The 13,304-nt window shown below is 41.2% G+C and overlaps 1 protein-coding gene across 1 annotated transcript; it reads right to left on the bottom strand.

Moving 5' to 3' along the window:
* Positions 1-4,883: 4,883 nt before the first annotated feature.
* ND-15 (NADH dehydrogenase (ubiquinone) 15 kDa subunit) lies at positions 4,884-5,903 on the bottom strand. Its single transcript, XM_090153117.1, has 3 exons — positions 5,493-5,903; positions 5,140-5,343; positions 4,884-5,082 (listed from the first exon to the last, which is right to left on the bottom strand). Exons 2-3 carry the CDS (start codon positions 5,326-5,328, stop codon positions 4,951-4,953), a joined length of 321 nt encoding a protein of 106 aa, XP_090009243.1. The 5' UTR covers positions 5,329-5,343; positions 5,493-5,903; the 3' UTR covers positions 4,884-4,950.
* Between the last annotated feature and the right edge of the window lie 7,401 nt (positions 5,904-13,304).

Below are 13,304 nucleotides of genomic sequence, written 5' to 3' on the forward strand. Positions count from 1 at the left end.
TCAACTTTCGGCCGCTAAAATGTCGCTATATGCTTTTTACGAAGACAAAGGCTTTTCTCCACACCTGACCCTTCAGCTTGGCCAGACATCTCGCTATCTGTGAGGTACCTTTGATGACCGTCTCTCCTGATCGTCCCATATCAACGATCTCAAAAAAAAAGCGCTGTGGAATAAAATAAAAAGGCAGTTAGGATTGAGCCTCCGGACTATAAAGATATAAATAAAATTCAGTGAACTATATCTCTTAACTATATTTAATTAATTTAAACAAAAAACAGGTCTCAAAGACGTGAAATTAGCGACAGAGTGGCTTCAAAATCTACGACTATATTCATTTGTGAATGTTTAATCGCAGCTATTACTCAAGACAGCTCAACATCAATTGTGTACATTGACATCGTACTCCGATCAAAATTATCGCTGTTGCCCTCTTCAACGTTGGAGGAACAACCATCAAAGCATTAATTAATACTGGAGCTTCTGTAAACATAATGAGCTACACCACTTATCAAGGGCTCAAATGTCAGGCAGCTCTCCAACCTTCCAGAATCCACGTTTATCCTTTTGCATCTATAGAACCACTTCCACGCATTGGTAAATTTTCTTCAGAACTAACTTATCGAAGACAATCGTCCCGAGCAACGTTTCACGTGCTACATCCTGAAAATCTGCTTACAACATCATTGGCGCCTCAAGCCTTCAAAGTCTTAACATATACTTCCAAAACTCATGAATCTCAACGCTTCGTCAATAGGCACTAAAGAAAGCAACTGTAAATCCATATTAACCACGTATTAACATATTTTTCACGGGATAGGTAAAATGAACGATTTCAAGGCTCACCTTCATATTGATCAATCAATACCACCAATCGCTGTCCATCACCAACGAACACAATTTCACCTTCGGGAACAAGTAAAGCAGGAAATTGATGAGCTAGAACGTTTGTACATCATTGAACGAGCAAATGGGCCTATACAACTTGGTTGTCGCCGTTGGTCATTGTACTCAAGAAACAAAATTTCAACCCACGAACACGAGAAACTACACTTTTAACCGAAAATCATGACGATAAAAACATAGAACCGAATAACGTAATAAAATTGGATATGAACCCAGGAATTCAAGTATGTGTAGATATGCGCCTTCCGAACACGGCGATCAAGAGAGAACGACACACTCCACCATAAATAGAAGATTTTATGTAAGCTATGAATGACATGACTATATTTTACCGGCTACCAACAAAGGCTACCACCAGTGGCGTAGACAGGGGGGGGGGGTTTCTGGGTTCAGACCCCCCTTGGACTTACCTTTGACTGTACTAAAATCCCCCCTCTCGACCCCCTCTTAACATTCAGATACTTGGCCCCCCCTTGACGAAATTCTGGCTACGCCACTGGCTACCACCAGATTGATTGAATTGGATGAACAGTCATTGGGTCCATTTCGTTATAAGAGGCTAGCATTTGGTATAAATTGAGCAGCCGAAATATTTCAAAAAGTAATCGGAGACGTCATCCGTGGGATTCCGAATACGATCAATACTAGCGACGACATAATAATCGGAGGGTGCGGTGTTGAAGATTACGATTAAAAGTTAGAACTAGCTTTAAAAATAATATTATATATCCTACGCGCGGTATCCGCCACTCGGTGGGGCGGGCCGCAAGGCCCTGAGACTCCTCTATACTCACTTAACCCTTTCGCGACTGAGCTACTCAAGCCCATTTTATGCGTCCGCGCCCACTACTATGCAATTTAAACTGCATAGAATTCAAAACGCCGCCTTAAGGAGGATTCTCCCAAGGAATGGATCTCATCATCATCAGGCCCCACGGTACGGCCATTCTGGTACGGCGTATACTCCGTCGTTCTACCCCGCACTCATGAGGCAAGAATTTCCCGCACTGGAGCTCATAGAGTATCTATTTCCTCCTGGAAGGCTCCCCCTCCTCCTCTGAAGCACATTTTGACATGGCTATTTCACACCACGAGGAAGGCCACGGTTGTCTATCGTTAATTATCGTTGTCAAAAAGCGACAACGCGTCGGAGGCGTTGCGTCAACTGTTTTACGCGACTCTTGAACCTTAATCTCGGGCGGCCACGGTAATCTACACGCATGGCTCCTCTGTCCCACATTCGGGAGCGGCAGGCGCGGCTTTCGCGATCCCAGAGCTTCTGGTTGGTGTGGCATCCCTGATTGATTCTGCCCATCCCATTAATCGCGTCGAGCTATTTGCCATACAATTGGCCCTCTCTTACGTGTCAGACCATCTCACTTGAGGCCCTGGTGGTTTGTTAGGACTCCAAGAGTGCTCTCACCCAACTTCGTGCTTAGTCTAGGGATCATGTGATTACGATTATCCATGACATATTGTAGCCAACATGGTCAGTAGCAGCCATATTTTTAGTAGGCCAAATGGCCAGGTCCTTATCTTATCAGACCTAACTCCCAAGGGCACCAGTGGTGGCGCCAGTGTGGGGTTAGTATAAAAAGGAGATAAGCATAGAGATATGAAGCAGAACAGTATAGAGAGTTGGACACAGTGGTTAGTTGCGGTCAGAAGTTAGTAGGGGAGTGGTTAACTCCCATATAGCCTGCTAGTCAGTTATAGTATTTCCCCCAGTGGCTGCAAGGTTGCATTCCTCTCCCTTGCATGGTGGGAATGACTAACAGTTATTAGTCTCTTATTATTTTTGTGTAGTTCGTTCTAAGGCCTCCGAAGGCACGTTACTCAACCTTCTAAAACAAAAAAACTACTACAATATGCATGTGAAAAATGCCCAAGCCCAATCACCTTCCTGTGGTGTCCTGCTCATGAATGGGCGTCCCGGGCAATGAGACAACTGACTGACTAGCGGCTGCTACTCCTTTTCCAAGTCCTCTTTATTTGTAAAATAAATAGCTAAGTGATTTCCAAAAAAGGAGTTTGAACCATAGCCTATACAAGAATTTCCGGTTATGCGCGCGAGTACCGTTAGAGTGCGTTGATGCTTGTTCTTTTTACTTTTTTCCCGTGGCGGACCGTCCTTGTTGTTAATTAGTCCATGAGCTAACCATAGATATAGGAAACGTATATAAAGGTCTAGATAAAATATTTCAAAGGGAGTGAATACGGAGGTGACAGCTAGCAGAAACTCGTAATTTCTGCAGGCTATCCGTATAAGGCGCTATCTATCGGTAAGAAAGCTCGTGCTATCGTAGTGAGAGCCATTGTCTCCGGCTTAAAAACTATACTAAAAGTCACCAACAGATGGTGTCTAAAGACTACGGCCTGCGGAAAGGTCAAGCACTTAGTACTAAAATGCTAAGAGAGCTCGTGCTCTTGGTCACGTGCCTTCCTCGGTGTCTGCTAGGTGTCAATTCCGTATTTTAGGTTAGGCTTAGACGCCCCGAAATTTATCTAGACCTATATATACATTTCTTATATCTATGGTTTGAACGAATGATTGTCAGTCTTAGTAAAAGTGGGTAATCTAAAAGAATAAGCCTATCTATAAAGTAACATTGGCCTTCTTGATGTTCCTGCTGCGTCACGAGCGACGTTTTACTTCGAAAAGCTCTGGACATAAGAATAAATTCAACGAGGCACCCTGTTTTTAAGCATAAAACTGAACTGAACTGAGCTTCTACGTTTTTCGTGGCGAATGAGCTACATAAAACTATAAAATAAGCTGCGCTTGCTGAACTGGTTTTTATGTAAAAACCAGTTCAGCAAGCGCAGCTTATTTTATAGAAAGGTCTATTGAAAGCGTATTTTGGCTTGCCCAATTGTCAATTTTTCACGTCGTGTTTTTCAGTGAAAAATTGTTCTTTTTTCATCGAACTACAATATTTGTACGTTTTCGATCATTCGATGACGCTCTACAACTTTCACAAATTTCATCTAATAATTAGCGACAGAAAACTATCGCTACGCCCCCTTTGGTTCGACTTTGAAAACTAGATAGGTAGCGGCTAAAGCAGAAGCTAATTATAGTTTTTCCTAATCGTTATTCGTGTAGTAACTTACATTTTAATTTAATTTTTGTACTGTTTGCTTATATTTTGACGTTTATATAAGAAAAAACGTTCTTATGACTTTTTAATGTCTGTAGCAGAAGCTACCTCAGAGAAGCTAGAGAATATTTTGAAAATTCTTAAAATATTTTCAGAAATCAGTGTCCCCTGGCATGAATAAAGAACCATAAAAATTTCAATATTCTAGAGATCATAGTTTTAGAAAAAAATTCACTTTTTGAGGAAAAAAAACCAACCTGTAGGCTGTATATGTATTAGATCATAAGTAACATATTCCATTTAGTAGCCCATAGTTTAAGTTGGTCATATCTGATCTATTTTAAAAAACATTTACAAACATAGGGCAACCAAGGGGCTGATCACTATCCGTAATCGGTGTACAAGTCCATAGCTTTGACTGTACTAAATTGATTACGTAATCGATTACAGATTTAGCACTACCAAAGGCTGCACTCGCTGTAATCAGTGTACAGAATTTGAGGAAGTGGTTAGCCCCTCGAGGGCAACTACCGCTATCTGCGAGTTTGTTGTTTAATTTCTGTCATAAGGAATTTTTGTCCCTTGAGGTGCAAAATAGCAATTGTCACATTTACAGTTCAATATTATAGGCTCATGCTTTGATAAAGTATGTAGCTCAAACTTTATCTGAGCTAGCATTTGGTTTTTGTTTCACATTTCCTCTTCCTTTCCCGTTTAGTGGAAATAGATTTTATGCAATATCTCAGTTTGGTGGCATTTGTAACATAAAGCTAACTGTTTTTTCACATTTGAGGTACATTCTTTACTAGGCTTGTCTCCAAGTCCAATTTCTAGTATTTCGTGAAATGGGCAGCGTAATTAAAAGTGACAATCAATAACTTATCACTATAATTTCCTTTTATTACCTTACATTAATGTTTAAAGACCCAAACAGACAAAAAAAAAGTCATTGCTGGGAGCCATACACTTCTTCATAAGAATCTAATTTTGGGGGATCAGCAAATAATTCTCTCCAATTTTTTTCACCTCTTAACACTTGATAAAATCTCTCTTTTCTCATAGCTTCATATCTTTCAACCTAGAGTAAATTTTATTATTGTTTATTTTTTTAAAAACACATTGACATAATGGGTACCTGTTTAGTACTGAAAATACATTCGCGGAAATCTTCTCTCTCGTTTTTGCATTTTTCACCGCCTGTTGGATAGCCATATGCTTCAAAACATTCCATCATGTTCAGCTGGAATTCTCGACATCTTTTATTGGCCATATTTGGTAAAATGGGTGTAAATAAATCGCTTAACGGGGTGCGAATAATCGACATTGTATCTTCAAAAGTCTGAAAAAAATATGAACTAGCATCTTAAAATCGTAACACTTTTTTAATCTAAGTTAGCATTATGGAAACCAAGTACCACTCTTTAAAATTTGGTTAGTAAATAATTGCAGGATTTTCCTTTTTCAATAAAATTAAAAATGATAGTTTACTCTGTTTTCCAAGATGTTTACAAAACTCAGAACCCTTCCTTGTGGTGGTTGATGGATGACCTTCCGGCCGAGGTTTAAATACGGTACAAAACTACAGTTACTGTAAAATATTTTATAGAAAGTTCGCGACTAGGGCTACGTTCAGTGAAGCTTAACGGTCTTACGTTTGCGTTAATTCCGTTGAGACTTTTGCTGAAGTTGCTGAACGCTTTTTGACGATTGTTGTAATTTTTTTTAAATATCGTCTGCTGAGTCGTCCGCAGTTAGCCTTCCCGTGTGCTGTTTAACAACGTAGAAACTAGCTGAAAACTATTCGTGAGTTCTGAACCGTTCAACCAGTCCCCATGCGCACTATTCGGCAAAAAAAATTCTAGAACTACCCAAATGCAAACTATTCGCAGACAAGAACCTCTTGTTGAACCGTTCGGAACCGTTCTAAATGGTACCTGCTCAAGACCAAGTACTGGCCGGAACTCAAGGTTGAAATCTCTAAAATTCGTCTGCACATCGGGCTGCTTACGTCAAATCGTACGAATCACAACTATTCGTACAAAAGTTCTGAACTATCCAGAACTTTTGCGTGACGTTACAGCTCAGTCCTAGGCCGTTCTCTTAACGGTTCAGAACTCACGAATAGTTTTCAGCTACTCTTTCAATCATCGAGTTTGTTGAGCTAACCATGGACTAATTAACAATATATTAGCACTGCATGGTAATCTCGTAGTTCAACTTCTAAATTCCAAGCCTTCCAAGGAAGATTTTTTCCCCATTTTACTCCCCCCGCCTATTTTGAATCACCAGCCTATACAAGAATTTCCGGTTATGCGCGCGAGTACCGTTAGAGTGCGTTGATGCTTGTTCTTTTTACTTTTTTCCCGTGGCGGACCGTCCTTGTTGTTAATTAGTCCATGAGCTAACCATAGATATAGGAAACGTATATAAAGGTCTAGATAAAATATTTCAAAGGGAGTGAATACGGAGGTGACAGCTAGCAGAAACGCGTAATTTCTGCTGGCTATCCTTATAAGACGCTATCTATCGGTAAGAAAGCTCGTGCTATCGTCGCGAGAGCCATTGTCTCCTGCTTTAAATTATACTAAAAGTCACCAACATATGGTGTCTAAAGACTACGGCCTGCGGAAAGGTCAAGCATTTAGTACTAAAATGCTAAGAGACCTCGCACTCTTGGTCACGTGCCTCCTCGGTGTCTGCTAGGTGTCAATTCCGTATTTTATGTTAGGCTTAGACACCCCGAAATTTATCTAGACCTTTATATACATTTCTTATATCTATGGCTAACGTTGCCAACGTGCAGGGTTGCCAGTTGGGTGGTTGCCCTACAATTTGGGCGGTTTTCGATGGTCATTTTGGGGGAAAAAATCGGTTGGACGGAAAGTGGGTTTTTGGGCGGTTTTCAATTTAAAAAATCCCACATGTATTAAACTTATTTTTCCGAGAAAAAAATAAAAAGCGTATAATATTTAAAGCGTGTCATGGTTCCATATTTTTTAAAAGACATTTCTCTTATTTAAAAAATAAACAAAACGCTATATAAAGGATAAAAACGCATTTCGAAATTTTAGTGCGCATAATTCTTAGGTTCATAATATAATTTAATGTTAACAACGACTCGGCCAATGAAGGAGATTTCAATTAGCAAAAAAAGGCTGGCGTTAAGAATTGCTACGTACGTTGCAGCTAAAGCGTCAATTTAGCGGAAGATGAACTTGGTGAGATATAAATGGATGAGTTCGGCGAATCCCGTTTTAAAATGCATAGAACAAAATGCGGGGCATTAATTAAGAATATACTAGGCCCGTATTTCAAAACGTCGTTATTAGAAGACATAGCAAACGGACCATATTCCCTTTTACTAGACGAGTCAACGGATATTAGCACAACTAAGTTACTATGCGCGTCCATAAAATATTTTAGTAAACATAGTTTAGATTTCGTCACTACCTTTCTTGGATTATTAACTGTGCCGGATGGTACCGCTGCCGGGTTATCTGAAAGCATTATACAGTTTTTGAAGACAGTAAATTTGGACACGAAGAAGTTAGTTGGTATAGGTACCGATGGTGCCAATACCATGTGCGGTAAAAACAACTCGGTTTTCACGAAATTAAAGCAAGAGATACCCAACTTGGTATTAGTTAAATGCGTTTGCCACTCGCTAGATTTGGTGGCTAAAAAGTCTTTCAACGCGATGCCTGCTTCTTTGGATTTCTTTATACGGAATACATATAACTGGTTCGCCAACAGCTACTCCCGCCAGGAAAGTTATAAAGAAATTTACAGAGTAATTAATGAGGACGAGGATCCTCTAAAATTAGTTTCATTATCCGCAACTAGATGGATAGTCATTGTAATATTGGTTAACTCTCTAAAATCTTTCGATTTAAATTACGCGCCAAAACCCCGGATATCCAAGAAGCAATCTTCCTCCACTCGATTGGCGAAGATGTGCAAAAGCAAGGTCAGACGCAACCTTTATATGACTATCTGACGGACATAAGAGCCCAGGCCAAGAATTGCGATTTTGGTGACCAGACAGACTCTCTGTTACGCTATCAGATTTTGGCTGGTATTCACAATTCTGAATTACGTAAGACTCGGTTTTCCTATCAAGACTTAACTCTACCCAAAGCAATATAAATATGTCAAGCGGATGAGACTTCTTCCTGGCATGCTGCTCTGGTACACCAAATACCTGCTACTTTATCTAACTCCGCGCTTACTACTGTCCGGACACGTTCTGCATTTCGCCGGCCGGGCCATTCCGTGAGGCCTCGCTATCTCTCCTCCCGACCAAACCATCAATTCATACCCAGGTCTCAGGGTGCTTCTCACATCTCACGCCACCTACAACTTGCTGCCCACCAGTACTATCATCGGAATCCTACTCCCCGCGGAAACCTTCGCTTCCCGTCTTTATCTGGATATCAAGCTTCTTGTACCAATTGTGACTTGCTTCCAACCGGCAGGCCAGGTGTCCAGCTGCGGCATCGACGTGTTATAATTGCCACCGCATAGGTCACTGGGCAAGCCTTTGCCGCTCCACTCAAACGGAACAGCGTACTTTATCTACATTACATGTACAACCCACGGATTACTCGACTATGGACTGTCCCAACGCTGCTTACCTCACGGACGCCTACGACTCGCAATCCCGAGTTCCGGATGAGTATCTATATACTGATGATTTTCCTTTTCCTCACTTCCAGTCAGCTCAACCTGAATATCATGAGGGCTACTTCTTTGAACCAGGGCCATCGACCAGTAGTGTGGACTCCTTGGACTTCTCTCTAAACTCTTTAACGACCCTCGACAGTGTCACTGGTCTGGCTAGGTACCCCTCCCTGGACGATGAATGGTATGAAAACATTTATATCGATAATACTCCTATATCGTTCAAACTCGATACGGGCTCCCAAGTAAATGTTTTGCCTCAACACATCTACGAGACCTTATTGGTTAAACCACCACTTGGTCCCCCTGCCCTCAAGATTGTGGCATATACCGGCCACTACGTTCCTATACTTGGTGTCGTACACTTGCATGGTAAATCCTTTGCTGCTACCACAAAGTTGGAATTCTACATCACTAAAGCCCAAACCACACCTATATTGGGCGCTCAAGCATCTGTTGATCTTGGATTAATACTCCGGACACGGAGAGACAAACAACAACCACACCTCCAGACATCTGCCTTGAGCCTCGAGCCTTCAGAAGACCCCGCGACCATAATACAACACTTCTCGGACATCTTCGATTGCGTTGGAAAACTACCTATCAAATATAATATTGACTTAAAACCAAACGTGATTCCGTATATTTCAGTTGAACACAAGCTTCCGCGTGCTCTCCGTCAACCAGTATATGAAGAACTCCAACAGATGCTCGAGAATTGAATCATAGCTCCAGTTCATGGTCCGACGGAGTGGGTACATCCCATGGTTGTGGAAAGGAAGCCAGCGATAAAACGGAAACACTTTCCATTACCAACTGCGCAAGAGATATTCTCGAACTTACACGGTTGTAAAATCTTCTCTGTGCTAGATGCCAAGAGTGCCTTTTGGCAGGTGCAATTGACTAAGGCTAGTTCACTTCTGTGTACCTTTGCCACTCCCTTCGGGACTTTCCACTTCTGTCATATGCCATATGGCATATGTTTGGCCTCAGAAGGTTTTCAGGAGGTGATGCACCAGATATTTCCCAGGGAAAAATTTAGAGCTACATACATCTCAACAGATGACTTTCTCATCACAGTCATGGACATCCCGCAACACAATCACCTGCTTACTCGTGTCTTGCAAAGGGCTAAGGAAGCGAATCTAACGTTCAGCAAGAAGAAGCTACAACTTGCTGTCTCTACGATAAAATATTTGGGTCACATTATTTACCCAGACCAAATAGCAATGGACCCTGAGTGAATTAAGGCTATAACTGAGCTTCAACCGCCACAGGACAGAAGGGCTCTACAGCGTTTCCTCGGAATGGTGAATTATGTCACGAAGTTCCTCCCTTCATATTCGGATAAAGCTGCACCCTTAAGGGAATTACTTAAAAAGGGAACTGACTTCGTATGGACACCAAATGCTCAAGTAATATATGACTCTCTAAAATCTTTAATATCCAAAGCTCCTGTTCTCATAGTTTTCAATCCTGGAAAAAAATGCACGATCACTGTTGATGCCAGTGCACATGGCGTTGGTGCGGCTCTCTTACAAAATGAACAACCAATAGAATATGCGCCGATGACTTTCAACCAGACTCAGAGGCGGTATGCCCAAATTGAACATGAGTTACTTGGTATAGTTTACGCATGCGAAAAGTTTCATTACTACATTGTGGGTATGCACATTAACATTGAAACGGACCATAAACCGTTAACCGCAATAGTTTACAAACCAATGCATCTACTTTCACCTCGTTTACAGAGAATGGTTATGCGTTTACTACGGTACCTCTTTACTTTGAATTACGTTCCAGGCACAAAATTGAAAATTGCGGATGCCCTTTCTAGAGCACCGATGTCTCACACAACTCTCGACACTTCAGAGATGGAGGGTCCATATGCTGCAGTCCATACCGTTACCTTGATCTCTGATGGGAAACGCAGAGCTCTCCAGGAAGCAATAACGACTGATTCCACCTACCAAACCCTCCTGACTTACATTTACGAAGGTTGTCCAAACAACGCATTCCTGCCGATATCAAGCCATACTGGCCATACCAAGAGGAACTACATGAGGCCGATGGCCTACTATACAGGGGAACTCGACTGATAATACCCCCAAGCATGCGCACTAAAATACACGTTTTCTGGTCCCAGATCACGATGGAATTACCAATTACATAAGGAGCTGTAAGATATGCAGATCTCGAGACCCACAGAACCTGAGGATGCCTCTTCACCCACATCAGGTTCCATCTCTTCCATGGGAGACCGTAGCTACAGACCTATTTCAGGTAGATCAATCCCAAATGATAATCTTAGTTGATTACTTTTCTAAGTTTATAGAGGCTCAGGAATTACGAAATACTACTGCTGAATCTGTCATAAATTTCTTAAAACCGCATTTTGCACGCTATGGCCCTCCCCAACGTCTGGTGTCTGACAATGGCCCACCATTTAGCTCATTCAGGTTCAAAACATTTCTCGATTTATGGGGTGTACGCCACATCACTAGCAGTCCATACCACCCCCAGTCCAATGGTCTAGCTGAAAGGTCAATTCAAACCATTAAGAACCTTCTAGCCAAAGCAAAACAAGATGGACATGATCTTCACTACGTCCTACTAGAGTACAGAACAACTCCGATTGGAAACCTTCCTGCTCCATCACAAATGCTAATGGGTCGCCGCCTTAGAACCCAGCATACCACGGCTCACGATGCACTGGTTCCTCAATTTCCGACCACCAGATCCAACAAGCTTCACGACACCGTCAGCAACTTATGGTACAGTCACAGCAGGGACATCGGTATATGACCCCTACTGAATTTAAACCGGGGGAACCAGTCTACTACTATGATGGGCATCGTCAATGGAAACCTGGAACAATTATATCTCCGGCAGCTGAACGACATTCATACAACGTTGCTCTGCCTAAAGGTAACATCTTACGAAAAACAAGAATTCATTTAAAATCATATCCTACAGAACTGGCCAACTCCTTTCAAGAAACTCTGGATAAAACAACTTTATCAAATCGTACTCGGTCCTCTGGAGGGGAGGAGACAGGAAGAAAACATAGGAAATGAAGATCAACCACGACAACTACAACCTCAGACCGACAGCGCAGAGTTGGAACGACCCAAACAGCTAGAGTCCCAGACAGCCAAGGAGAAGATAGATGACACGATTAAACAGAATCGACTAAGGCCGCAGCCGACAATGACCTCAAAAATACAACAGCCACAGAATCAATTACACCAATCCACTTCTCCAAGGCCAGTTGTGATACATCTAAAGCCGCAGTCTGTATGCTTAAACATCGTATCTCCAGCACGGGCCCAAGTTCCTCCATCACCATTTCCAACAAAGTGTCCTCCGTTTCCAGGACAACTTCAAGCCCAGAGAACTGAAAATTTTACAGCGATTCAGACCAAAAAACATCGAAGAGGTTATTACGCTCTCGGGCCGTGTGATCAAGAAACCACGGCTATTTAATATTTGAATTTAATTTAACATTTTTCAGTTAGGTTCGAAAAAAAAAGTTGTAATATTGGTTAACTCTCTAAAATATTTCGATTTAAATTATGCGCCATATGTATGGCCAAGTAGCTAGATGGCGCTATTTATGTCACGTGAGCTATTCTAGATTCTAAATGTGTATATAAACAAGTGACCCAAAAAGGGAAGACTCACAATCATGTAACTAACTGTTTAATTAAAGTACTTTTATTGATAACCAAATAGTTGACTCTCTAGAACTTCATAACAGTCATGTTCGATTGCGTAAATAAAATTTTAAGTCAATATGATGCCCTTAAACTCCATTTTTCTATGGTCGTTGATAAAGAAAAATGCATGGAAGCGAGGATGCTCCATGAAATGTACCAAGACCCCGCCATTAAGCTGTAGAATTTTTAAATCCAATTCTAAAAGAACTAAGCCGATTAACGAAATTGTTTCAATTGGAAAACGGAGAGCATGTTACCATATTTGATCAATTACCATTGTGTTTCGAACAGTTTATGAGTAGGATTTTGCAACCAGTAATTTTTAATGTGAACAAGGAAAACGACACCGTGGGAAATTTAGATATCTCCAATTTACAAACCATATTTTTAGGAATAGAAAATGTAGACGTTGGATTCGTGTTCAAAGAACAATTAGAAAATAGTAAACTCTCAAAAACCAAAAAAGAAGAAATTTTACCAAGGTGTTTCAATTACTTAAAGGAAATTTGTATCGAAATGCAATCGCGACTACCAAGTAAAGATCATATTATTCGAAAATTAGAGTGCATCTCGCCACAAACTATCTTAATTAAAGGACCAAGGTGCGAGGGAAATTTGCCCATGCAGTATTTCGATTGTTCACCCAGCGATCTGGAAGTTCAAATAAGAACTATAAACGCTCTTGTTTGGAAAAACAAGACCAAAGCCAACGAATTTTGGAAAGAAGTTCTCGCTTTCCAAGATGCGTCGGGAGATTTTTTGTTGAAAGATATCGCTAACGGAGCAATTAAGCTCTTATGTTTACCACTATCTAATGCTCATGTGGAGCGAGTTTTTCCCCATGTTAGTTTAACTAAAACTAATTTAAGAAATAAAATGCGGCCAGATATGCTTCGAAGCA

This window comes from Leiobunum rupestre, chromosome 7, assembly GCF_980474605.1.
Source record: "Leiobunum rupestre chromosome 7, qqLeiRupe1.1.hap1, whole genome shotgun sequence".
Lineage (NCBI taxonomy): Eukaryota > Metazoa > Arthropoda > Arachnida > Opiliones > Sclerosomatidae > Leiobunum > Leiobunum rupestre.